The 26,494-nt window shown below is 39.7% G+C and overlaps 1 protein-coding gene across 5 annotated transcripts; it reads left to right on the forward strand.

Moving 5' to 3' along the window:
- Positions 1-1,442: 1,442 nt before the first annotated feature.
- LOC121461924 (OX-2 membrane glycoprotein) lies at positions 1,443-26,494 on the forward strand. 5 transcript variants are annotated; one of them, XR_005976237.1, is made up of 7 exons: positions 1,443-1,590; positions 8,265-8,346; positions 12,002-12,328; positions 14,307-14,579; positions 16,856-16,999; positions 22,092-22,179; positions 25,194-26,494. XR_005976237.1 is itself a non-coding variant. In XM_041673288.1 (6 exons), exons 1-5 carry the CDS (start codon positions 1,579-1,581, stop codon positions 16,996-16,998), a joined length of 837 nt encoding a protein of 278 aa, XP_041529222.1. In that variant the 5' UTR covers positions 1,443-1,578; the 3' UTR covers position 16,999; positions 25,194-26,494. The 5 variants fall into 5 exon arrangements, 3 of the variants coding, with proteins under 3 accessions (XP_041529222.1, XP_041529223.1, XP_041529224.1); XR_005976238.1 differs by lacking the exon at positions 22,092-22,179 and having other exon boundaries at positions 25,194-25,398; positions 25,571-26,494; XM_041673288.1 differs by lacking the exon at positions 22,092-22,179.

Below are 26,494 nucleotides of genomic sequence, written 5' to 3' on the forward strand. Positions count from 1 at the left end.
AACTAACAAAATCAGAAATAAAAAGGGGACATAAAAAGAGACAAATCCAGAGCAAATCCAGACAATTATTAGGTCATACTTCAAAAGCCTATATTCCACAAAATCAGAAAATGTAAAGTAAATGGACAATTTTCTTGATAGATATCACTTACTAAAATTAAATCAAGATCAGATAAACAATTTAAATAGACCTATAACCCACAACATAGTCTCAGTCATAAAGTCTTCCATCAAAAAACAGCCCAGGGCCAGATCAATTTAGCACATAACTCTACCAGACTTTCAAAGAAGAGCTAATACCAATACTCCTAAAATTATTTCACAAAATAGAAACAGAAGGAACATTGTCAAATTAATTGTATGAGGCCAAGTCACCCTTATACCCAAACCACACAAAATCACAACAAAGAAAGATAATTACAGACCAGTTTGCCTTGTGAACATTGATGCAAAAATACTCAATAACATACTCTCAACCTGAATCTAAGAACACATTGAAAAGATCATCCACCATGATCAAGTAGGCTTCATCTTAGATTGATAGAGGTACTTAAGAGTCTCTGTTATAGAAGCACATTTGTATCCTATTCTGTGGGATTCTGCAGTGCACAGTGCTAATGATTTAATTGTTCTGAGTTAACCTGTCATCTAGGAAGCTTGAGAGGAAAGCGTTATTGTCCCTGGTGCTTGGGAGCCCTCCTCCACTGCACAGAGATGATGAAGATAGGCAGTAGATTTGCCCCTGCTACACAGAGAAGATAGCAAAGAGAAAAGACAAACAATGTCAGTCTCAGTGACAAGACTGAGCACCTGACCAGAAGGGACAGCCTAACTTTAAAATGATTCACTTCCTGTTTCCATTTGCCACATCATTGGGCTAAGGAAGGAATGGAAGAAAGATTTTTAATATGTGTGTAAACGTAAGTCACAAAACAATCCCACACAAGTTTGGAGTTATGATTAATAAAAGGCTCATTTATTTAAGGGGAAAACTTACAGATCACTGTGAGAGAGAGAGAGAGAGAGAGAGAGAGAGAGAGAGAGAGAGAGAGAGAGAGAGAGAGAGGCCTTTAATACACCAAACTGTAAAATAAAGCTGTCCTCTTCTCCAGAGTGTTTGTATGAATTCCCTCATCCCTCCAGGCCATTGCTCTTCTCTCCAAGTTTTCTCTTTTGCTGGCCAGGAGCACCTTCCAGCTGTACGATGGACTGTAATCTGGCGCCCTCTACTGCAGCAGAGAGGAATGATGAGCAGACGCACGGAGACAAACATTCATTCGCGTAGGAAAAAAAGATAAATAAATCTAAAACGAGCAAATAAATAAAATCTATAGAATGATTCTTTTATGTTTGCTCAGTCACAATAATAGAAGCAAAGGCAAAACCTGGGTCCAAGGCAGGGGTGGGGACAAGGGGTGGGAGGGAGGGCGTGTCCACGACTGCGTAGAAAGCCAGACCGAGGGGGGCTTTACATCGGATTGCTGAATACCACTGCTGACAGGTGTTGCTACGATACCCTCCACAGTGGAGGAGCTCAGACCCCAAGAAGCTGGTGTCTAGCTGCGACCCAGAGCAACGATGGGCAGTCCGGTGAGTGGAGTCTGGGATCGAAGGAGGGCGGAATGGGTTATTCAGACCCTGTGGCTCTTGGGAGCCCGCCTAGTCAGCACAGGAATCTGTTCCTTGGAGAAAGGATCTCCGGGACTTGGGACTGCCTAAGCGAACATGGGCCAGGAGAAAGCCCAGGATCGCGGGTCCCACGGGGTGGGCGGCTTTGCTCCTGGCTGCAGATCCCACTGCGTGGAAAACATGGCTAGTGCGCAATGGCTCCCAGAAGGGGAAGGGTAGTGCTGGGTAACCCCTGTGTTGGTTCTTAATCTGCATCAGGGCACAGCCCAGTGATATTGCTGCTTGCTGCATTCTTGGCCCTTGCCTGGGAAGCCATGAAGCATCATCCAATAGTGTTGCAGCAACCTTCAGAAAGGATGTCAGCTCCGTGGTCGTCCTATATTTAGAGGGGGGCGACATTTTGAGTCTTCAGTACTGCTTACAAGATAAAATTTTTTAAAAGGATGGGTGGTGATACGCTCAATTCTTTATACACACGAAACTGGTTGAATTGGGTGAAAATCTAAATGCAGTTAAAACCCAAGGTACTGTTTTCATAGGATTGGCAAGACCATAGGCCAGATTTTGCTTTACCTTTCTTAACAAAGGAGAATGGTGGTGTGTGAGCTGGTGTCTCCTGCCCAGCAGATGCTCTTAATCTTTGAACAAGGAATTGCTTTTCTGTTTCACAAAGAAACGGGCAGGTGGGGGAGGCTTATTTCTTCCAAGTCCTTGTGGCTGCAATGAAGATACAAATTTAGACCTAGAAAGAATTGGGAAATGAGATGATCTATATACCTAGTAGGTGCGTAGCTGTCAGGTAAGACCCAGGCTGTAATGAACATCCACCTTCTTGGTGAGAATTACTGGAGGATTTCTTTGTCTACATGATTGGGTTCTCTAGTCAATTCTTGATTGGTTCATCTTTTAGCATCTGCTAAATTCTGGACGCTGTAGTGGTGTTTTAATCATGGAATTGTTACCTTACCCCCGTGAAATGACTGCTGTTTTTGCAGCAGGCAGGATTCTAGGATCTTTATCATCAGAATGCTATTTTAGATTTTAGAACATTTGCATATGCACAATGAGATCTCTTGGAAGTGGGGCCCAAGACTAAGAAAGAAATTCATTCCTCTTTCATGTAGATATCTTCTGTGCAGACCCTCAGATAATGGCATGATTATAAAGTTCCTTTCGGTGACTATGACCATCACACGATGGCAAGTGTGGAATTTTCTATAGTAATATCCTGTCAGTACTCAGAAGTTTCAGATATTGAAACATTAGGATTTTTCAGTTTGTCACCTATGCTTCATTTAACCCTGAGAGTGTACTGTCATCTTCCTCCAGGCTCCAGGGAGGTTAAATAACGTATCTTACCTAATGTATCTCGGATCCACTTTTGGCTTGGGTCTGCCCTGGTTAACACCCAGCAATCCCCTCCCCTTCCTGGGAAACAGGCCGCCATTATTCTGCATGAACCAGAAGAGAATATAAATAAATACTACGTGATTTTTTAACAGTGAAGCCTCACGCTTGGCTGCCTGCTGCCCAGTCTCTGTGGGATTTTGTTTTGTTTTGTTTTTCACCATCCCTATGCCCACTTCTCAGTCTTATATGTGCATCTGTTTTTTTTCTCACCCAGAACACAGTTTATTTTCATTACAGAAAACAGATAATAATTTTCTTATTACAGCCTTTGCTAGGGCTTTGGTTTCATTGTGAGAGAAAGGCATAATATGTAAAAGAAAAAAAAACCAATACCGCGGAACTAACACACCATAGTCTGTCCCTGGGAATTTCTTAAGATAAACTAAAATGTATTGACCCTTTGGCTGCAGAGTAAGAGGATACATTTTCTGGATTTTTCTAGCTTTCCAACAAAATAAGAAAGGATGTAAAACAGTATCAGTAATATAAAGAAAAATTTCTGGAAGTCCCTAGGGCACTTCAGAGTTCAAGCCCCTTTGAAGGTGGTGTCTATGAGCATAAAAAGGGGGAGGCAGAGCAGGTACTGTGGAGGCTGCATCCTTATAAGAAGCTTGCCGCTTTTAACTTCCTAAAGGGTAGTGACTTTGTTTTGAACCTTAGAACAACGAAGTCAAGAGATGTCACAGGTAGGCATGGCATATTCATCATACACTAGAGTATCCCAAAACAAATTGTCCATGCAAATGAAAATTAGCAAATATTAATCATCACTCAGATGATGGGATATTTAACTTCCTGCAGCCTTAAGAATGTTAGGAAACCCAACTATACCATACAGATGGATATTGCTGCATAAACCTTTATGGCTCTCTGTTGGGTTCCAGGCAGAAAGTCTAAGACTCTGGGGCTCTGTAGGTGAAGACAGTAAAGCACTCAGGGATGTGGTGGCATTGGAGATGACCACAGGGTTGAGACCTCATCTCTTTCACGGCATCCATCCTGAAAGAGCTCCAGAAATACCAGGACAAGGTCTGTGATGGAGGTTCAGGATCTATGACACTTTTAGTGGGTACAGGCAGAGCCAAGTCTCCCTGACTGTAATACCAGTTTTCTTTCTCTCGTCCTCCTCCTATCCCTCACCCACGCCCCCCCACACACAACTACCTACAGGGTACAGTTGGCCTCAAGAAAGCCAGACATAATTTGTTGATCTTCCAGGATACCAAACCACAGACCCTGTCAAAGACAACTAGGCTTCTATTGCTGCCTAAACTCTAAGAAAGACAGTGTTGATCTCTACTAGTTAATTTACATAATGAGATTAATGTTCATGACAATGAGATGTGTGTGTTACTTCTCCCAGTAACACATTCTCCATTCAGCCACTAAGTTTTAGGTCATAGCTCTTTTGTAAGAAGGCATCCATAAACCAAAACAATTCCATACAGTGGAAAGGAAGACATTAAAACTGGTGTGCTCCCACTAGGCAGGGAAGGGAATAGAAACCCTTGTAGCAGACTGAAATTATTTCCAGACCTTCCAAACACTTATTTCCCAGGTCTGGGTGTGGCAGCATATATCAGTAGTTCCAGCACTCAGAAGGCTGAGACAGGAGGATTAGCAGCTGAAGGTTATCCTTGGCTACATAGCAAATTTAAGGCCAGCCTCAACTTTGTACTATTCTAGCTCATCCCCACCCCCAGAGTTGTTTTTTAAAATACACCACCGTCTTCCTCTACCATCTAACCCTAATTCCACAAGAAAGCAGGCATTATAAGTCAAAGATGTTTTTATGGCAATGAGAATGCCCCACCGTAGAGGAGTGGCAAAAGCAGAACTTAGTTCAGGCACACCTTGAAAATGAAGCTGAGTCAGATGATAAACCACTCTTTCACAGTCACCCTGATGGGAAACTCCAAACCAAGGTCATTTAAGTGGTTGCAGTTCAACGGTTAGAGATAAGCTTCAATTTACCATGGTAGCAGAGACTGTGGCTAAGCAGAGGCTAATACCTCGTTAATATTCAGAATGGTATGTGCACTCTGGGTTTGTTATAGCAATACATTGGAGCAAGAATAATGTGGTCAAAATATCTTGTTGAAGCAACTAGATTTTGTGAATTTCGGCATTCTTGTGGGTCAAGGGGGACAAAACAGAGTCAAATGACACACTGACACTATGTACATAATATATGCCCCAACTCCAGGAACCCGATGTTCTCTGGGAGTATAGTATTTTCAAAATTGTTCAATGACACTGAAGTATTAGATTTTCCCATTTACGAAGAAGAAGGAAGAGATTGACAGTTTTGGGGAGAGTGAAGGGAAAATGCTAGGCAGGTAATGAAAATATTGTGGGCAAATGAATTCTAGGGAGATGATAGATAGATAGATAGATAGATAGATAGATAGATAGATAGATAGATCCTATATGTTTTATCAATTGGGAATATTTTAGGTAGAAGGAAGAGGCAAAGGAACTCCAGTACAAGAGGGCTTGGCTATTTAAAGGGACTGAAAGGAAGGTGTGGCAGAGCTTGCTATGCAAGGAGGAGACACAGCAATATGAGGTCTGAGAGCATGCATGTAGGCACTGAGCTCCCAGTATTTGCAAATGAATGGGCACCTAGGACTCCATGAGGCATCAGGTGGGAACTTATAGCCAATTTCATAATGGCTGTCTGATTGTTTGACTCTGGAAACATCATTAAACGTGATCATCTTGTCCTGACAAATCAGCAAGAGCTCGATAATCCTCACAACCATGGTTTTGAAACAGACGGTACAAAATAATTTTATATTTGTGCCGAATTTTTAAAAAGAACAATGCTTTATGCACAGGGCAAGCTGTGTGGTGGCATGCTTATGGTTGTGAACTGTGTAGCCCGTGCCTGGGCTTGGGTCTTGTCTCTACCACTTCCTAACTATGCTACCCGAGAAAAGCCAGTTAGTATCTCCTTCATGTTATTCACTGTGTAAACGTTGGTCTCAACAGCGCCTTCTTCATAGGCTCTTGGAGTGTTGGGCGAAGTATTTGATCTGAAGTGTTAAGAACAGTGCCAGGTACATAGTGTGTTCAAGAAATGTTAGTTTTAGGATCATTAGTAGTTCAGGCACCTAATGCAAGCTAAAAGCTGAAATAAATATTTTGGTACATTTTTTCTGTTATGTGTCTGTTCCTGTCATTTATTCTTGTCCCCTGGTCTTTCAGACCTGACAGTCATGTATCTACTACCTTAGAGGAAGAATCACAAAAAGGTGGAAATGTTTCAGAAAGCAAAGTTTTGCAATGATAATGGTCCTAGACATTCAAGCTTTAAAACCACACAGGCTGAAAGAGGAGGAGAAAGTTCATTCCACAGACTTGCGGAATTCCAGGGTGGTGAAAGAACCAACGTTTCTGACCCCGGGGAGATGAGTATTTTCCAGTCTTGGAGAAGGGAAGGGCTGACTAGTGTCTATGGCCATACACTAGCATGAATGCATAAAGGAACATTATATCTAATACCAGCCGTAGGGAATAAAAAATAGAACCTGCACAGAGGTCTTGGGGTCCAGAAGAAGGAAGGGCACAGTGTAGCAAAATGCCACAGGCACTTAGAGAGGGCATTCATGAATTTCTTTGCCCAGCATGAAGAGAACCTGGGAGAGTTCACAAGAGCACAAGAGAACTGCCGTTTGCCTTTGAAGTGGGGATTGTTCAAATATATGGCATGGTAGTTGAGAGAAACACGGCTGTCTTAGTGAACACGAGGGGGAGAGATGTCTATATGGAAAACCTGGTAGTCCCATGCTGTAGCATATTGTGCTGTAGGTGCCCATAAGTTCCAGGAGTGCTAATGCAGTGCCGGAGATTGGGACCTGTGTAGAGCGCTGGGGTGGTGGGAGGCTGAATGGTCAGAGAAGGCACAGCATTGGTTGAAATCAAGTTTCTACCCCCAGTTGGAATGGCTATGTGAAATAAAAATGAAATTCAGTTCACGGAAATTACAGAGAAAATTGGCATGTCTTGCATTCTTTTAGTATAAAATTATAGAATTGTGGCCATGAAAATGGCTCAGTGTGTTGAGGTGCTTGCTACACAAGACAGGTGACCAGCTTGTCCAGCAAGTGCTTCAACACACTGAGATCATATAAAGGTAAAAGGAGAGAGAGCCAAATCCATGTAGTTGTCCTCTGACATCCACACATATGGATAACATGCAACCCCACGCCCATTCCACATCATGGACATACACACATACACATACACACACACACACACATACACACACACACACATACACAAACACACTGATAGTGAATTAATTAAAACATAGAAATATAGGAACTGGGGCTGGAGAGATGGCTCAGTGGTTAGGAGCATGGCCTGCTCTTCTAAAGGTCCTGAGTTCAATTCCCGGCAACCACATGGTGGCTCACAACCATCTGGAATGAGGTCTGGTGCCGTCTTCTGGCCTGCAGACATACACACAGACAGAATATTGTATACATAATAAATAAATAAATAAATAAATAAATGAAATATAGGAACTGATCCATCTTCTGCTTGTGTACTTTAAAATGAGCGTACTTTAGATCCAACGAAACAATTCAGAGGCAACCAAAAACCTGATCTGAACAATCTGTCTCTAGCAAGCCAATGCCCAGAATAATATTCCCTTAAAACGTGCCGGGGTATCTTTCAGGGCAAAGGATTCCTGGGCAAATAAAGAAAAATAAAGCAATGAAGCAATAAAGAAGTTAATATTCGTACTGGCTTCTAGTATTTACAACCTTGGCTGCATTTTCGGGAGTCTGCCTCAGCAAAGTCCAAAGAAGTCACAGGTTTCTGAAAAGTGTTTTCCTTTTGTGTATTGTCCTTAATATTAGCAGCGGCTGATTATGTGGGAAGGGTAATCTGTCTGACATCTGTATTTTCTCTCACAACTTAAGGCAGCGTGACCCAGAGAGGCTACGTGTTCTAGACTTTGCTCTGGACAATGGTAGCTTCAAAGCAAGGTTCACAGTGCCAGGGCCCACGAAAGAGCCACGCTGTAGCCTTTCCCTCCCCACATCCTGAGTCCTCTGTTATTTAGTCCTTTTATAGCCTTGGGTTCTGTTTCCATGCAACTCTGGTGAGTAAACTCTCGGACTCCAGCATTTCCTAAAATAGGTGTTATAAGGAGGCTTGCCTGGCTCCCTCCCAACGCAATCCCGTTTCTATCGTTTGCTTTCTGTCTTCAGGTATTCAGGAGACCTTTCTGCCATCTCTCCACCTACAGCCTGATTTGGGGCATGGCAACGGTAGCGCTGGGCACAGCTCAAGGTAAAGATGCTCAGTTCTTCACCCAGGGACCTTCTGGGGTGGAGGCTGGCCACTCCTGTGTGTGCTAGGCTAGCCCACTTGTCTGCATGAATTCCTGGAGCATGCCGCCCATCCCACTTGGGGTAATGAGAGTGCTTCTGCCCGCTTTCCACACTTTTGTTTTCAAAGTAGCGGGGCAGTTTGGCATTCTGAGGCTATCCCTGCCTGTAGATAAACTAAAGTTAAGAAAAACATCCTCTCCCAAATAAAATATGACGTCAGTGTTTCACCCACAGAACTGGGTGGAGAAAGCTATGAAAACAATTTCCTGAACTTGATTTTATGGACCTGGGAAAAGTTGGAGTGAAGGAATAGATAGACATATTCTTCCTGGAAGGCAAGCCTTAAAATTGAGTTTACCCACTTTTTATAGAAAGGATATTTTAAAAAAATGCTGACTCTCAGAGGTGTATAATCTTACCTTATCTCCTGTTCAAAAGCCATGCTTGGACCACCTTCTCCCAATTTCCTAATTTGTCTTGTTGTTTATGGGAGGTCACTGCTCAGTTCATGCTGGTTTTGTTGTTGTTTCTCACTTTTGGTGTGATGTCATTCATCATTAGTCTCTGGAGAAGGCACTGCCTGTGTTGCACTGGCTTTACCCCCACCCACAGCCCCGACGCACTATGTCCATTACAGGATCCACTGACCGAGTAGCAGAATCGAAAAGGATTCCACACTAGCACTGAATAATTGCCAACGTTTCTACTAAGGGAGCTCCTCTAGAGTCAAACATAGGCTTACCCATGTGTTCAGCTCTAGTTTTGATCCACTTTCTAAAAGTGAATCTGCATTCTAAAAGTAACACTTTTTTTCCCAAATAAATTCTGTAAAATCTCCAAAAGTTTTCAGGCAACCTCAATCTCAGAAATGGGTTCTTAATACCAGAACTTCCTCATCTTTAAGGAGTTCCCATCATTAAATTACCAGCTATGTAATACTTAGTGGTCAAAGGTATAACTGGATGTTACACCCTCATTTGTTTTCTGTTATCTAGGGAATGTTTGTGTAGGTTCTATTTCCTGGTCATACTTGTTAGTATTTCTTCTTTTTGATTATCCGCAAAGAACAAATTTTAGTGTTTTGTGCAAGTCTATATATTGTCTACCATTTTATTATTTAATTCCCTTCTGTGGTTTGATGTAAGAAGGAGGAGGTTTGGAAGCAGGCATCTATTCATGTTCAGTCTCTTTGGTACCCGGTAAATGTAGTTAGTATTAAACCTGTCCATCAGATAGATACTTTCAAGTTTTACAGACACTCAGTGCATTATGTTCTGGTTACCATTTGATTATGATAATTTATGAATCTTGCTATGAAATTACCTATAGAGTTGAGAAGGATTGGGGGAATTTCTGGTTTATTGCAGTGTAAATGGTGTTCAGAAAGAGTAAATTTTTAAGGCCAATTTTAAATTCTGTTTGGGGAAATATTTTATGTGTGCTTTGAAAAGATGATATATTCTCTCACTAATTAGTGTACATATCTGACTAATATATATTCATAAATATAAACACATATGATGACATATAGATCTAGTATATTCAAATTAAAAATAATACCACATATAAACATGTTTATATTTTCTAAATTATACTTGAATTTTTGCCTTAATGATTTAAAATTATGGATTTGAGGATTCTGAGAGATGTATAGGAATCACTAATATTATGACTAAATTTATAAGTTGCTATTGTAATCGCTTTATATATCCCAGTGTCAGGTTGTCAGGCACATGAGACTTTATTAATAATATGTTGTCTGATGTTGGATTGCTCCCTTCATCATTTTATAATTTTTTTCTTTTTACATATGAAAAGTCCTATTGGGTAAATGTTAGAATGCATAAGTCTATTTTTTTGAGTTTTACTTTAATTCTTTGCTTGTAAATATCCTTATAGGTGACATTTTGGGGGAATGCCATGGTCTGGCCTTCTGGTCTGCTAATTCCTCATTCAGTAGTAGCTATCTGCTAAGTTGAACAGTATTAAGATTTTTTTATTTCTTGTTCTCTATATCTGATGCAGGATGTCCTTCTGTAAATGTGTTGCTTTTATTGGTTAATTAATAAAATTGCTTTGACCTATGGCAGGATAGAATATGAAGGCTGGAAAGGACATAGAGAGAGTAGGCAGAGTCAAAGAGATGCCATGTAGCTGATGAAGGAGACAGATGCCAGATCCTTACCAGTAAGCCACAGCCTTGTGCCAACACACAGATTAATAGAAATGGGTTAATTTAAGATTTAAGAGTTAGTTAATAATAAGCCTGAGATAATAGACCAAGCAGTGCTGTGATTGATATAGTTTCTGTGTAAATCTTCGGGTCTGGGTAGCCTGGAAACATAAGAACAATCTCTGGTTACAGATGGGCATCATTTGTTGACAGAGGTTTCTGTCCTGCCTGGTCCCACAGCTATTCAGTCCCAAAGAAACACACAGAGGCCTACTTTATTTATAAACTGGTTGGCCTTAACAGGCTCAGTCTTCTTGTGAACTAACTCTTACAACTTAAATTAACCCACAGTTCTTGTCTGTGTTAGCCATGTTACTTGGTACCTTTTATCTGTGAGGCATTCTCATCTTGCTTCCTCTGTGTCTGGGTGACAACTGCAGACTGAGCCTTTCCTCTCCCTAGAATTCTCCTGTTCTGGTCATCCTGCCTATATGTCCTGCCTGGCTACTGGCCAACCAGCATTTTATTAATCCAATACAAGTGACAAATCTTTACAGGGTACAAGACCACTGTCCCACATAGATATTTAATTTACAATGTTGTTTTTTTACTCACCCATATTCATGCCAAAATGCTTATGGATTTAATGCCTGAATTCATTTGTTGTGAGTTCTTGGGTATAGCATTTATTAATCCTCTTTTATTATATTCCCTTTCTCAAATTTTCAGTAATTTGCTATTGGTTATTTATTACATATATACTAATGCATTAAGTTACTTGTCATGTATAAAAGGCTGGCATTGTAGAGAAGAAATAATTACTATAACATCTAATGAAAATAGAGAATATGAAGATTATCAGTCGGTGTCAAAATCTCTTGATCCTGTTGGGTATATCAAGCCTCCCAGTGCATCATCCTGTACATCACTCTCCTTGTGTGTTTGTGCTCAGTCTTGCTTTCCAGAGCATGTGTCATCTGTGATGCTTCCTTTGTCTGTGATGTTTCCCCCCTTTGTGGTGTTCCCTTTCTCTGCAGTGTGTGTGTGTGTGTGTGTGTGTGTGTGTGTGTGTGTGCACATGAACTCACCTAATGATCTTATTCCAGCTGGCATTTTCCTGCTCAGTCATCCTACTTATTTTCAGACTCACAGTGATTCTTCATGGTTTCTGGTCTCTAAGCATTTTCTTGTTATTATATTCTGCCTCTGCTTTTAAAAGTCAAACAAACACATTTCTCTGCTAACATATAGGCATGTACATACATTTTGTTTTTGTCTTTGCCTTTTTCGTTCATTTCTATATTTGAGTTTCATCCGATTTGTTCCCAACTTTTTTGTTATCAGAAGTCCATGTGTGTGTGTGTGTGTGTGTGTGAATGTATGTGTATATGTATATATGTAATGAGGTTCTGAATATAGAAATATTCTTTTTTGTTTGTAGTGGAAGTGGTGACGCAGGATGAGAGAAAGCTGCTGCACACGCCTGCATCCTTAAGATGTTCTCTGAAACGCTCCCAGGAACCCTTGATTGTGACATGGCAGAAAAAGAAAGCTGTAAGCCCAGAAAACATGGTCACTTACAGCAAAGCCCATGGAGTTGTAGTCCAGCCTGCATATAGAGACAGGGTAAACATCACTGAGCTGGGACTCTGGAACACAAGCATCACCTTCTGGAACACAACCCTGGACGACGAGGGCTGCTACATGTGTCTCTTCAATACTTTTGTTTCTGGGAAGATCTCAGGGACAGCCTGCCTCACCCTCTATGGTGAGAATCTGTGAGAATACATTCTTTCCTTTTCAGAAATGCTATACCTTTTCCAATAGCATTGGGAATGTGGTTGTAGTGCCTAGATTTTCTGTGTCATAAGCATGGACAGGTTCACTAGAAGGCACTTAGCCTTTCATGCCTATTGTGGCTGCTGCTGCAGGGTTTGGAGAGCTCTAGGCACTGCACTAAATTGGTTGGCAGAAACTGTCTTCTCTGTGGGGTCTTCATGTCACAAAATTTAAGACGATGATGAGGGCAACAAGTTCTCCACAGAAGTGGTTTGATTTCTGACTTGATGTTTGGACAGCAAATATGCAATATGTTATCTCCACAGCCCTTGGCAATTTCTGGACCTAATGACAGAGGCAGATTAGTCTAACCTGTAGCCAATATCATATCTTTCTTATTTTATTTCAAGGAAGCTGTTTTAAGATTACCAAGGGCACAGCCAGAATAGGCTTTTCATAATGAACTGGCGCCACTGATGAATACAAGAGGGTACAAAGCATTCTTTAAACATCTCCTAGGTTTAGTATGGTGATATTATTGCCCCGTTGCTGACACAGGGCTGTGATGGAGCATTAGGAAGTGGTACTAAGGATAACTTTGTAACATTGCACATGAGGTAGAGGTTTTAGGAGGGAGAAGAAAATCCTGGCAGAGTCATTACACATATTGAAGCAAGGCTTTAAGAATGCCATGGAAAAGAAGGGGGTCCACTAGGTAAGAGAATGTGGGAAATGTGTTGGATGCAGGGCTCTTCTACTTACTTCATCTATGATAGACTATCTCAAATAGTATATTAGGCTTTCTTCTTGATTTTCACATCTTTGTCTGTTTCTCTCATTTTCTTCCTTCATTTTCCCCCACCCCTTTTTCTCTCTCCCTCATTCTTCTCTTCTTTGATCTCCTTTCTGCTTCTCATATTTTCTCTTTTCTATACCTTTTCTTTTTTCTATGGTGGGTTTTTTTCTCCTCATTTTTTTTTCTCTATCTCCCAAACTGGGAATCCTCTTCTCACTCACAATGAATGACCCTTTCTACATCATATTCATAAAAATCACAATCGTTTTTCCTTACTTTTGTTTCTCCCAGCACTTACTGATGCTTGGATTTTGGGCACCCTTCCACAGTTCTGCTTCCCCAGCTACTGGGATCTACCTATCTCCTGAACCTACAGGCACAAACAAGCTTCCACTTACCACTGGCTTCTAATTAACTTGTGAGCTTTCAGGCCAAATACAAAAGCATTTGTTTGTAGAGGTTGGCAGAAATAAGGTTTACATTCCAGTAGGAATGAAGTTGTTAGCTCAGGAGGCCTATTGACAACAAAAACAGGCTGAAGCTAGTGGGAAAATTAAATGACTTTCCCTGCTCTGTAAGTTGATCCCTGGGGCCCTTCTATTAGTCCCTCTCTGGTCTTCCTAGTTAGGAACTCAGGGTTTCTAGCCTGCATTTTAGGTATGTCTTCCAACCAAGTCTTTCTTTTTATCCTTTCCTTCTCTACCTCATGCAGCTTTTTGCAGAAAATGGCTATTCCTTGAAACAACAGGCTCAGGAAGCTAGGCCCTGCCTGGTGCTAGTGATAGGTACAGAGTACACATGCAGAGGTGCTGATGCGGGGATGATGTCAAATTCTTTCTGAGGAACATTGAATAGAAGATATTGCTCACACATCAGATACAGACTTATACTGTGTAGAAGAGAAAAGGATCATTTCCTGTCTTCATCTCTCTCTCTAAGCAGTCAGTTTTACTAGAGAAAAACTATGGACATGGTATTTCTCATGAGAGGTTTGGACTCTGTGCTCTCCACCAGAAGGGTTGGGATTTATTCAGGAGAGGGGCTGTCACCTTATCTGTCTAGCTCCCACTGTCTTTCTGTAAGGCTCCTTCCCTCATCCCTGTGGGAAGACACAGGACCCACGTGAGGGGCTTAACTGATGGCAAGCCATGTTGTTTTTCTTTTGTCCCAGTACAGCCCATAGTATTCCTTCACTACAACTATTTTGAAGACCACCTAAACATCACTTGCTCTGCGACTGCCCGCCCAGCCCCTGCCATCGCCTGGAAGGGCACTGGGACAGGAATTGAGAATAGTACCGAGAGTCACGTGCACTCAAATGGGACCACGTCTGTCACCAGCATTCTCCGGGTCAAAGACCCCAAGACTCAGATTGGAAAGGAGGTGATATGCCAGGTTTTACACCTGGGCACTGTGACTGACTACAAGCAGACTCTGGACAAAGGTAAGAGAAGGTGGGCAAGGGAGACTGGTGCTTCTATGTTTATGTACCTGGAAGAGGGTCATGGTCTTCAGAGACTTTCAACTGCTCAGCAAAGGACATAATTGAGAGAGAACGAGGCAAGTGTAGGAAGAGTTGAGGGAGCAATAAAGCAGGTTTCTATGTAATCTCCCCATTCAAAGAGGTGATATTCTAAAACCTCCAGTAGCTGCATGAAGCTGCAGAGAGTATTGAGCTATATATTTTACACACAAATACACACACACCCCTATAATTAAGTTGACTCTCTAATTAGGCATGGTAAAAGATTAAACAACAAACACCAATCAAGAAAATACAATTATAGCAATCTGCTTTAGTAAACATTTGTATTTAAAATCACTTTAAGAAAAAAAAACATTGAATATAAGCATGTGGTGGGAAAAAAGAAGTTGATCTGAAAATCAAGGCAGCTACTCCATCACTAAGAGAAGCAGCATACACAGTGTGGATACACTGGGCAATCCACGTGCTTTGTGGGGTAGGATGAGATGATGTGGGATGTGGTCACATTACTCAGAATAGCCCATGAGCTAAAATTTGTGAATTGTTCCTTTCTGGGATTTTTTAAAAATATATATATAATTTTGGATGACCCAATAGCTAACCAAAGTTTCAGAAAGTAAATTGCCAGCAAGGGAAGATGGGAAAACAGCGTATTGATTTACACACATATAGCTGATAACAATCAACATGGAACTATTTTCTAGGCAGTCACAAAACCGTGTGTTCAGTACTGCGGTAAGAACGCCACGGTAGACCATAAAAGTACCAACGGTGAAGGATATGGGTCCTCAGATCATTCTGGAGAGTTAGGAAGGTTTCCTAACTCTCCCACGTCTCCCATGTCTGTGATGAAATCTTTGGATAATCTTCACTGAGAAAGGCCCTATCTGAAGGATCATCAGTCTTTCAAGAGAAATTGCTTACCATTCATATGGTTTTCTATTCTCTCAGACGATTCTTTCCAAATCCTTCCTGGGACTCATGGATGCCAGGAGTGAGGATTGTGTGTAAGTGACTACAGAGGGCTTGGTTTCAGAGTTAGGAGCTTGACAAGCATGGCTTTCTCTCTGTAGTTTTAAGGCATTGGCTCTGGAGTGACACACAGTGATAAGCATCCTAAAATGATGGCAACTGTACAGGGCATGTTTCAATAAATACAGCCTAGAAGAGCTGTCCATGTCATCTTCTTGCGCAGTGGCCTCCAGGAAGTAGCTCATATGGCAGTATCTGGGCTCTCTAAAAATTCAAGGCTAGTTTGAAATTGGGTATTTAGCTACCTTTTGGGCAAAGGGCCTCGTGAGCTGCATTTGGACATTCATGAAGAGAGCCTCAGGATCAGCCAAGGCCAAGAGCAATGTCTTGAGAAACAAGAGCTTCAATAGGAAAATTAGTTCTTTTCCAAGAATTCTGAGTTTGACTTACATGAAATGTTTGCTCTTGTTTGCACAGTGTTTGTTTATTCCATGGAACTTTTATTGATGATGCCAAGAGCATTGTATGCAGCTCTAGAAACCAAGGAAATGAGACAAACCCAAAGGCTTTGAGTTCAGTCATGAAAAATCTATTATAGTGAAGGTGTGTGAAGCTTCCTCTCCCTTTGTGTTATCAACACCAAGGAGATAGTGTTTTGCTCCACTGGGCACTACTGGAAAAAGATTTAGTAATGAGGACATAGATTGGAAGAAATGCAATAAAACATTGAATGAATTGTTTCTGATGACTGGCAACATAGGATTCATAATTTCCCCTTTATATCTCCTAATATATTTACATTTTTCTTTAATGAACCGGTCACCGTAGTGTAAGCTATAGCAAAAAATATGAGTTTTGGAGGCAAAATGATTTGACTAAGGCTTGGCTCTTACATTTTCTACCCTGGTATTAAGCTCGGTTAGTCTTCCAGGTTAGGAGTGGTATCATTTTGAAGTCTGTTAGATATTAATAACATTTAACCCCCGGAATGTTTTATGGATTATGTTAGGTGGCATTGGCAAAGATCTTGTTATATGTAACTGCATGAAATATGTGTGCTGTCACTAATATCTAAATGTGTTACAAATTAATGAGGTTGTGACTACAGACATAACCAGGTCTGTGTTTCAGGATAATTTTAGGTGAGAGTTCAGTTGTCTTTAAAAGTGATTGTACTTGTGGCTTTGTGGTTTTTTTCACTTTTTGCCTCTGTGGCCTCCTCTTCTGAGTTCCCTTTCCCATTCTCCCCTCATTCCCTGCAGGATTTTGGTTTTCAATTCCACTGTTGCTAAGCATCGTTTCTCTGGTGATTCTTCTGGTCTTGATCTCAATCTTATTGTACTGGAAACGTCACCGAAATCAGGAGCGAGGTGAGTCGTCACAAGGGATGCAAAGGATGAAATAAGGTAAATATCATTCTTTAATAATAACTTGGGGTTGTTTGAATATATAAATAAATGGGAACAGCACTGTTGTATTTGTTGTTCATAAAATACAAATATATTATGAAATATAAAATTGTTGCTGTTTAAGAAAACCTGTAAGCTTTCTTTCTCACAAGTGGACATTTCTGCTTTTCATTTTCTAGGATACTTTAAAGTTTATCCCAAAAGTTAAGAATTATAGTTCTTAGGAAGTCAGTAGGGAAATATTGATTGAATCACATTGGGATCTCGTGACATCAAATAAAGAAATCTGGTACCCATACAGGGACCTCTCCACCAGTTAATAAGGACAAACTTTTCTAATTTTACAGCAACCAAAGGCCTTCAGACCAATTAAAAGACTGTGATCACCCAATGTCTTCACTCAATAAATAGCACTTCTAGGATGCCCCAAACACTATCAACACAGAAGTGATTCACACATACAGTTGGTATTTCATAGTATTCTGCCTGCCTTCCCAAATTGGGAATTTCTCTTTATCCCTTCATAACATTTGCCATGGCATTATATATAAGTAGCTATATATGTGATATATATTTTTCAATAAATACTCATTTATTAAATGAGTGACTATATGGAGCTAGCATAAATAAATTTTCCTTTTTAATTTTTTTAAATTTTATTTTACATTCCAACCACATTTTTGCTCCAACTTCATCTCCTTTCCCCCTCACCTCTTCCCCAGACCCACCCCCCATTCATTCTTCCCAGTGTGTAAGGGATCCCATGAGGAGACATTGAAGTCTGGCACATTAGGTTGGAGCAGGACCAAGCCTTTCTCCTCTGCATCAAAGTTAAGCATGGCATCCCACCACAGGGAATGGGCTCTAACAAGCTAGCTCATACACTAGGGAAAGATCCTCATCCCATTGCCAGGGGCCTCTCAGATAGTCCAAGCTTCTCCACTGTCTCCTACATATGGAGGGCCTAGTTCACTCCCATGGAAGCTCCACAGCTGTTGTCTAGAGTTCATGAATTTCCACTAACGTGGCTCAGCTGTTTCCATAGATTTCTCCATCATGATCTTGACTCCCTTGCTCATATATTCCCTTCTCCTTCTCTTCAGTTGGATTCCCGGAGCTCAGCCTAATGCTTAGCTGTGGATCTCTGGATCTGGTTCCTTCAGTTACTGGATAAGGGATCTATGGTGATAGCTGGGGTAGTCACAAATCTGATTACAGAGAAGCCATCTGTGTACGCTCTCCTCTATTGCAAGGAGTCTTTGCTGGGGTCATCCTTGCAGATTCTTTGAAATTTCCCTAGCACCAGGTTTCTTGCTAACCCCATAGTGGCTCTCTCTACCCAGATCTTTCTTTCATTGCTCTCCCACTCTGACCCTATCCCCACTTGAACACCTTTACCACCTTTTACCATCACCTCCCTCCCCCCAGTTTACCTAAGAGATCTCATCTAATTCCCCTTCCCAGAGTGATCCATGTGTCCCTCTTAGGGTCTTCTTTGTTACCTAGCTTCTTTGGAGCTGTGGATTGTGATTTGGTTATCCTTAGCTTCACATCTAATATTCACTTAGGAGTACATACCATTATTGTCTTTCTGGCTCTGGGTTTCTTCACTCAGGATGGTTTTTTTCTAGTTCCGTCCATTTGCCTGCAAATTTCATGATGCCATTGTTTTTTTATAGCTAAGTAATACTCCATTGTGTAAATGTACCATATTTTCATTATCCATTCTTCAGCTGAGGAGCATCTAGGAAGCTTTCAGCTTCTGGCTATTATGAATAATGGTGGTATGAACATTGTTGAGCAAGTGTCCTTGTGGTATGATTGAGTATTTTTGGGGGTATATGCCCAGGAGAATACCTGGTCTTGAGGTGAACTGATTCCAAATTTTCTGAGAAAACACCATACAAATTTCCAAAGTGACTGTACAAGTTTGCACTCCTATCAGCAATGGAGGAGTGTTTCCCTTACTCCACATCTTCTCCAGCATAAGCTGTTCTCAATATTTTTTTTTATCTTAGCCATTCTGACATGTGTAAGATAGTATCTCAGATTTATTTTGATTTTCATTTTCCTGATGATTAAGAGTGTTGAGCAATTACTTAAATGTCCTTTGGTCAATTGACATCCTCTACTGTGAATTCTGTTTAATTCTGTACCCCATTTTTAATTGAATTGTTTGGTGTTTTATTGTCTAGTTTCTTGAGTTCTTTATATATTTTCGAGATCAGTCCTCTGACAGATTTGAAGTTTGTGAAGATCTTTTCCCATTCTGTAGGCTGTCATTTTGTCTTATTTACCATATCCTTTGCCTTACAGAAGCTTTTAAGTTTAAGGAAGTTCCATTTATTGATTGTTGCTCTTGGTCTTTGCTATTGGTGTCATATTTAGCAAGTGGTCTCCTGTGCTAAGGCATTCAAGGCTACTTCCTACTTTCTTTTCTATCAGGTTCAATGTAGCTGGATTTATGTTGAGGTCCTTGAACCATTTGACTTGAATTTTGTGCAAGGCAATAGATGTGGATCTATTTGCAATCTTATACCAGCACCATTGTTGAAAATGCTTTCCTTTTTCCATTGTACCATTTTGACTTTGTCAAAAATCACTTGTTCATAGGTGTATGAATTAGTGTCAGGGTCTTCGATTCGATTCCATTGGTCTAAGTGTCTGTTTTTATGTCAGTTCTGAACTGTTTTTATCACTATAGCTCTATAGTTGAGTTTGAAGTCAGGGATTGTGATGCCTCTGGAAGTTCCTTCATTGTACAGGATTGTTTTAGCTATTCTCAGTTTTTTTTCCACATGAAGTTGACTATGGTTCTTTCAAGGTCTGTGAAAAACTGTATTGGGATTTTGATGGGTTTGCATTGAATCTGTAGATTAGTTTTGGGAAAATTATTATTTTTATTATTTTGATCTTACCTATCCAAGAGCATGAGAGATATTTTCATTTTCTGATATCTCTTTCAATTTCTTTCTTCAAAAACTTAAAGTTCTTGTCATACAGGTCTTTCACTTGTTTGGTTAGAGTAACCCCAAGATATTTTATATTTGTGACTATTATGAAGGGTGGTATTTCTCTGATTTCCTTCTCATCCCATTTATTATTTGTATATAGGAGCAATACTGATTTTTTTGAGTTAATCTTGTATCCCACCACATTACTAAAGGTGTTTATCAGCTGTAGGAGTTCCTGGGTAGAGTTTTGGAGGTCACTTATGTATACTATCATATCATCTGCAAATAATTTTTAAAGGTATTTTCCCAATTCTCTTCCTCTTATTGTAACTAGTACCCCATGAATGTCAGCCAAGTCTTAAACAATATAAGGCATCAGAAAATAAGACTGCCACTAAAACAAGGGAAGTGAGAGAAGTGAGCTATGTTTTGAGAAAGAATTATGTTTTTGTTTCTTCTGAAGGCTATGTACAACCTATTAAGCACAAAGCTGCCATTTTTATTTTTTGATGTGTTGTGTTTTGAAATGGGAATTTCCTTGGGTGAAGGGGTAACATGGGAGTTTTTTTCCATTTCAGATAACTGAACTTCAGGGTCAGGAAAGAAAACAAATGTTGTCTTTGAGTGATATTTTAGGCTTGAATTTAAAATATCCCTCAAATTCTACATTCTTTTCCTTTTTGCTTTACGGTTTGAGGGTTACTTTTCATGCCCTCACAACTTTTTTGAACAGTTTATCTTGCCTAACCCTTAAGTCAACAACAGATCAATTTATATGACTTGGCAAAATAAGCAATGAGCCAACAATGTCACTGACCCTTTTCTGAAAGTAGATGAAAGGATTTGTTCTGTCTGCAAGATTATAGATCAGACAATTTCACAGCATATAAGCATAAATAGAGCATGAACTCTCCCCACAATATCAAAGGCAGAAATCTCTTTGATTTTATTTATCCAAAATTTCAGTTTTTCAATTAGGAAATGGGAGCCCAGATAGAGAAACCAGCCTCCTCGCAAGTCATGGGCAGTTTTCATAAGCAGGATGGAACTAGAATGCTGCTCTCCTGCCCCTCTCCTGCCTGGGAAGGAGCTCCTGCTGTCCTTCATTATAAACTGTTGTCTGTTTCAAAGAAAAATGTATGAAGTATTCAAATTCATTTCTTAAAGTTCATTTTGACCAAGTGTTATATTTGTTTAAGCCCAAGATAAATTTCACTAGACAGGTATATTTGAAAAATAATATTTCTTGGTTCATTAAGCAAGTCTTAGATTTTCAGAGGAATACAATTGCTAAATAAAAAAAGGCAGTTATTCAAATTGGAAGAGGTTGAGTTACATTATAAAGGTACACAAATGACGTGGCCAAGGAAAACAAATACTGGTTTTTCTGTTGTTTCTCTATCAAATTATCAAAAACATTATAACTTACACCATAAAACTTCATTGTCCTACAGTCCAACACAGAAATCCAACACAGGAGTCATTGGGCTAAAGTCAAGGTGTCTTCAGGGCTATCTTCCTTTCTGCATGTTCTAGAAGAAAATCTATTTCCTGTATTTATCCACGTGTCTCAAACGGACCTCGTCCATTGCGTATACCCCCTTACATCTGCAGAGCTACTGATGACCACTTAGGTCATTTTCAAGTTGAATGTCTCCCTGGCTCTTTTTCCTCCCTCTTCCCCTAATAAAAACACATATATTTCTGGGCCAGCAATTAAATTGCATGGAAAACTTCCTCATCCATGTAACAGATTACCTTCCCACATTCCTGTATTAATGATGGGAATGGTGTCGAACACCCCTGTTATAGTACCACAAATGCAAAGACAGGCTGGAGTAAACAGAGACAGCTGGTACCTGGCTTCCAAATACAAGCATCCAATACCCGTAATTTCTTAGCTTCAGCTTTATTCAAGGCAATGCTATATCAAAGGACATGAAAAACATGATCAGACCCTCTGAACACATCACTTTGGCTTTCTCATTCAAGCTTCATTTATTTCCAACCAAACGAAACTTTGTTTTCAATATTTTCAAAATCATATTTTGTGTTTTAAGTCTTTAATGTAAAAATGTAACTTCTGCTTTCTGTTCTTTATTAATCATCACTAACTGTAACATTACCAACACCAGTTCTTTTAATTGGAACCTCAATTCTAACTACTTCCTGCTTCTCTCGACTCATATGCTCCTCAAAGCAGCAAGTATTGCTTAGTCATAGGTAAGTCCACTTGGATTTTTTTTAAGAGAAGGTAAAATGATGTTAGACAGGGCCAAACTGGTCTTTCCCATCTATCGTAACTTAATAAGATGGAAATTTCTGACTAGGCGTGACAGCACACGTTTGTAATGTCAACTGCTGAGAAGTTAACACAAAGAAATCTCAATTTTAAAGTTAGCCTGGTGTATATAATCAAAGACTGTCTAAAGAAAAATATATAAAGATTTCTGGGTCTCTAATATTGAGAGAACAATATTATGAAGCCATTATAGGTTTTAAGAACCTGAGTATTTTCTTTATCAGTCCTTAAAATCCCTACCAATGAACTTCAATTGATATCAGCAGGTCATATACAATATAACTATTAAAAAATTATTAGAACTAATAAGTACCATACTTGTGATACTTTAATGTACACCACACACACACACACACACACACACAAACACACCTCATGAATTTTTTTTCTTCCACAATTTCAGTGTAATCTTCTATCCCACAATAGAATATTATGAAAGCTTTAACAGATCAGAAAGCACCACAAGGCAGCCTATTTTTTTTTTTAATAAGCAAACCAGACAGAACTCACTGTGACCTGTCAATGTTCCCAGTTCTAAGACTGTTGTTCCTGGTTTGCAAAATATACAACTTTCCCTCATATTTATATAACAAAGACAAAAGATTAGACTTGTATTTTGTAAGTCCTTTGATGATTATTTTAAGCTAAATATCACTTGGGTTTTCATCTTTGAAAAATGTGTGTACTAATAATTTCAATACTGTGCTTTGAATGTATGTACAAATTGTGGAATGGGTAAATCAAGCTAAAGAATACAACTTCTTTATTATACTTAAAACCTTTTTATAAAGAGAACATTTACAAGGTAAAAAATAAGAAGAAGAAAGTTGTGAAGATTTGAAAAGAAGTGCATGCTATTAGAAAAATGCTAAAAGCCAGCACTAACTAGCTTAGGGGACAACGAGTAGAGTTGGTTTTGCCAAATTATTTAGTACAAATGTTTTGGTCATGGTAAATTTCAAGCTACCAGCAATTTAATCAGTGGCCTACACTATTAAAGACCCATTCAGATCACTGAGTCATTGCAAACTCCCAGTACATGCTGATTTCTGTGCATACTGTCTGTAGTCCTTTGTAGTTTTATCAATGTGTATTTTCACCAGTTGCACCAATGATGAAAAGGAGGTAAGCTCGAGAAGGTGGATAGAGAAAAAGACTTGAAGATATCAGCAAGCTGGGTTTGAGGAATCAGAATTCAGAAAACTGATTTGAGCACAGGAATGGGAGTAATTGGAAGGGAGAACACATGATATTGATTCCACCAGCTAGTTTAGGAAAGTGTGGAGCAAGATAAGATGAGAAGGGAGAGAGGATAGAAGGTATATATATATAAAACAAAAATCGATACATAGTGAAAATATTGGCAGTATAATTTGTTTCATTTTGAAGACGTGGGATTATTTTGGTTAAGTTGTTTTGGAGGAGGAAAGAGACATGATGATAAGTAGGCTGGTTATATGCTAATATTGTATATATATCCATATCCATACATATGTATACATAGATACACATATACATATATGAACACACACATATATATCAGAGAAACCATATATATACATAGATACACAGACATATATATGTCATATACATATATATGCACACACAAACACATATGTGTGTGTCTGATATATATATACATATGTGCACACACACACACACACACACACACACACACACACATATATATATATATATATATATATATCAGACAGAAACCATAAACAAATTAATGGATAAAGATACAATGAAATAGTGAAAATAGATTTGTGAGAAAACCATATATGGCATACAATGAAAGGGGAAAATGAATGGGAAACAGGGGCCACTTATGTGAGATGAGTAATCTGAGGACAGCTTCTCTGAGGTGGCCACACTAGGACCAGGAAACAGAGAACGAGCCTGGTGTGGAGGACAGCAGAGATAGTTGATCTGTAGCAAAGAATCACACATTTGAAATCTCAAAGCGAGAAAAGCCTAAGGACTTTAGAACAGTTCTACATGAAGCTTGGTCTGAGGAGGGTTTCCCATTCAAAAACCACTTCTTACTAACCTGCAGTAGAGGAAGTGTTTATTGAGACTAAATAGATGATATGATAATAATTTGACAGGGTAAGTTCATGTCTGCTAAGTACAATAATTAAAAAAGTCAATTACCCAATATATGTCTGGCCTTTTCTTTATATTATAATATTTAACTTGTTTTAAAATACCCAGTCATGTTAGGAGGGAAGGTCGTGCTTTCATGAAACATTGACGGATAATGCTGCTGAAAATGTTGGCATCTAAAATATGCAGAATTTTGAAAGACCCAGTAAAATGACCTAAGAGTACAGAGAGAGGGAAGGAGGTACTAAGATTAAAAATTTCAAGCATATTATCTCACTGTCTACATTCCTTATGGGGGAGGCTGATATCCTCCCACTTTATGAGCTAGGAATTAATAACTCTTGAAAATATTTCTGTCTACTTAATGACTCTTCCCCACCTGATTTTCAGCAAGTTACAGTCTGGAGGAAATGAAACTCAGCAGGACTCATTGAGACACTCCCAGGTCATTTTGGCATTCTTAAACATGCACCTTTCTTTGTAGTCTTAGGCGAATCTCTACTCCATTACTGGGTTAGAAGTGTCTGCTTCCAGCCAGTGTGTGAGCCCAGCACTTGGGAGACCAAAGAGGTAGAGAGATTGTTGCTAGATCATGAACATTCTGGGCTTCACAAGAGTCAGTGAGTTCCAAGATAGCCTAGACTACAGAGAGAAACTCTATCTTAAACAAAACGAAAGGAAGGAAGGAAGGAAGGGGAAAAGATGAAAAAGAAAGAAAGAGAAGGAAACAAAAACGAACACCAAGAAATTTTTGTTTCTTAATCCTTCTGTTGTTAATTGCTTCAAATATGTCCAGCACTGACACACTTCTCTTTCTTTTATCCAGAACTCTAGAGAATTATCCAGAACCCTGAAAGTTTTTCCCTGGTCTACTTGAATCTGATGTGAAAGGAAAGCAGGAGGGGAAGATCATTCTTCATGGGACCTCAAAAGAGCAAAAGACACAGAAGCAAGCATGTGAGGGATTTGACTTCTGGCTGTCATCCTGGGTCCTCAGTGTTTGCATTCCAAGAGGAAGTCGTGTGCCTCAGGTCTGTTGTAGGACTTGATTTCTTCGAACTATGCAGTGTTATGCTGTTAGAAACGCACCAGGCTTAGAATCACAAGTGCCAAGCTGGCTCTCAGGCTGACTTGGACTCCCACCAGAGGGGGGAAAACCCTTGTAGTATATTTACCTCACAGAGCTTCCTCATCCTCATACAGCATAGAAAGGAGTGGGACCAGATAATTTGCCACGAAAGTCTGAAACCTGATGGAATTCGAGAAAGAAAGATGAAGAATAACAAAGGAAGAAGTGAAGAGAAAAAATAACACAGAAGGGTCCAAAGAACTTCTGAGACTGCCTTTTCCGTTCTGTTGGTGTCCCACCTCTGCTTCTGTTCTTAGGTCCACAGGTGTGTTTCCCTGTCATTTGAGTATCTAGTCTACTACCTGCTATGATTCTGCTAAGTGTTGGCCTTGCTAGACTCCTTGACCCCCCTGCTGTTCTCCACGTGCTTCTATGAGGGTAACTATGATGAAAATAGGACAGAATTTAGTGAAGTAGCATTGGCAACCATAACGTGTCCATTTAACTTATTTTTATAGCACGTAGGCAATATTGTTAGTCTTAGCCAGTAGTTCACATCTTTACGAAAGCATGCTTTCCCTGTCCATTTGGACCACACTATCACCCTCTTTAGGCCATCCCAAATCCTGCCTAGTATAATAATAATAGATTATGAAACAGATGCGTAACAATTCCCTGTCAGGTGTATATGCTCTCTCTCTCCCTTAGCTTCTTTTTCTGTGACTTGACTTTTCACAAAGAGAAGGCAACTCTGGAAAAACAATCCCTTTGTTCTAAAGGCATCCTGAACCATCCATTCTCAACCCTTTGACAAGACTAGTGAAGTTGTTCCTGTATCTTTTGCTTCATCTGTCTCTTTGCAGTGACCTAGGAGTTCAAGTGTAAGTTGTTTCCATTGTTAAACTGAATATTTATATACTTGGTATGCTTTTCATGTGTTATTTAATTCTGTATTATTTCTTATATTTGTATTAAAATACTGAGCAATTAAAAGTGTCAACTAAATACATATTTCAAGTGTGGCATTCCCTTGAGATATATAGAAATAAAGAATAACA

Source organism: Microtus oregoni, unplaced genomic scaffold (genome assembly GCF_018167655.1).
Source record: "Microtus oregoni isolate MIOR12 unplaced genomic scaffold, Mior012 000023F_ref0000262, whole genome shotgun sequence".
In the NCBI taxonomy this organism is placed as follows: Eukaryota; Metazoa; Chordata; class Mammalia; order Rodentia; family Cricetidae; genus Microtus; species Microtus oregoni.

What these genes read in the sequence shown, in the direction of transcription:
- LOC121461924 (XM_041673288.1), top strand. An exon ending in AGCGCTGGGCACAGCTCAAG is followed by an intron (nt 8,347 to 12,001) that starts GTAAAGATGCTC and finishes TTTTGTTTGTAG; the next exon opens with TGGAAGTGGTGACGCAGGAT. An exon ending in CAAGCAGACTCTGGACAAAG is followed by an intron (nt 14,580 to 16,855) that starts GTAAGAGAAGGT and finishes CATTCCCTGCAG; the next exon opens with GATTTTGGTTTTCAATTCCA.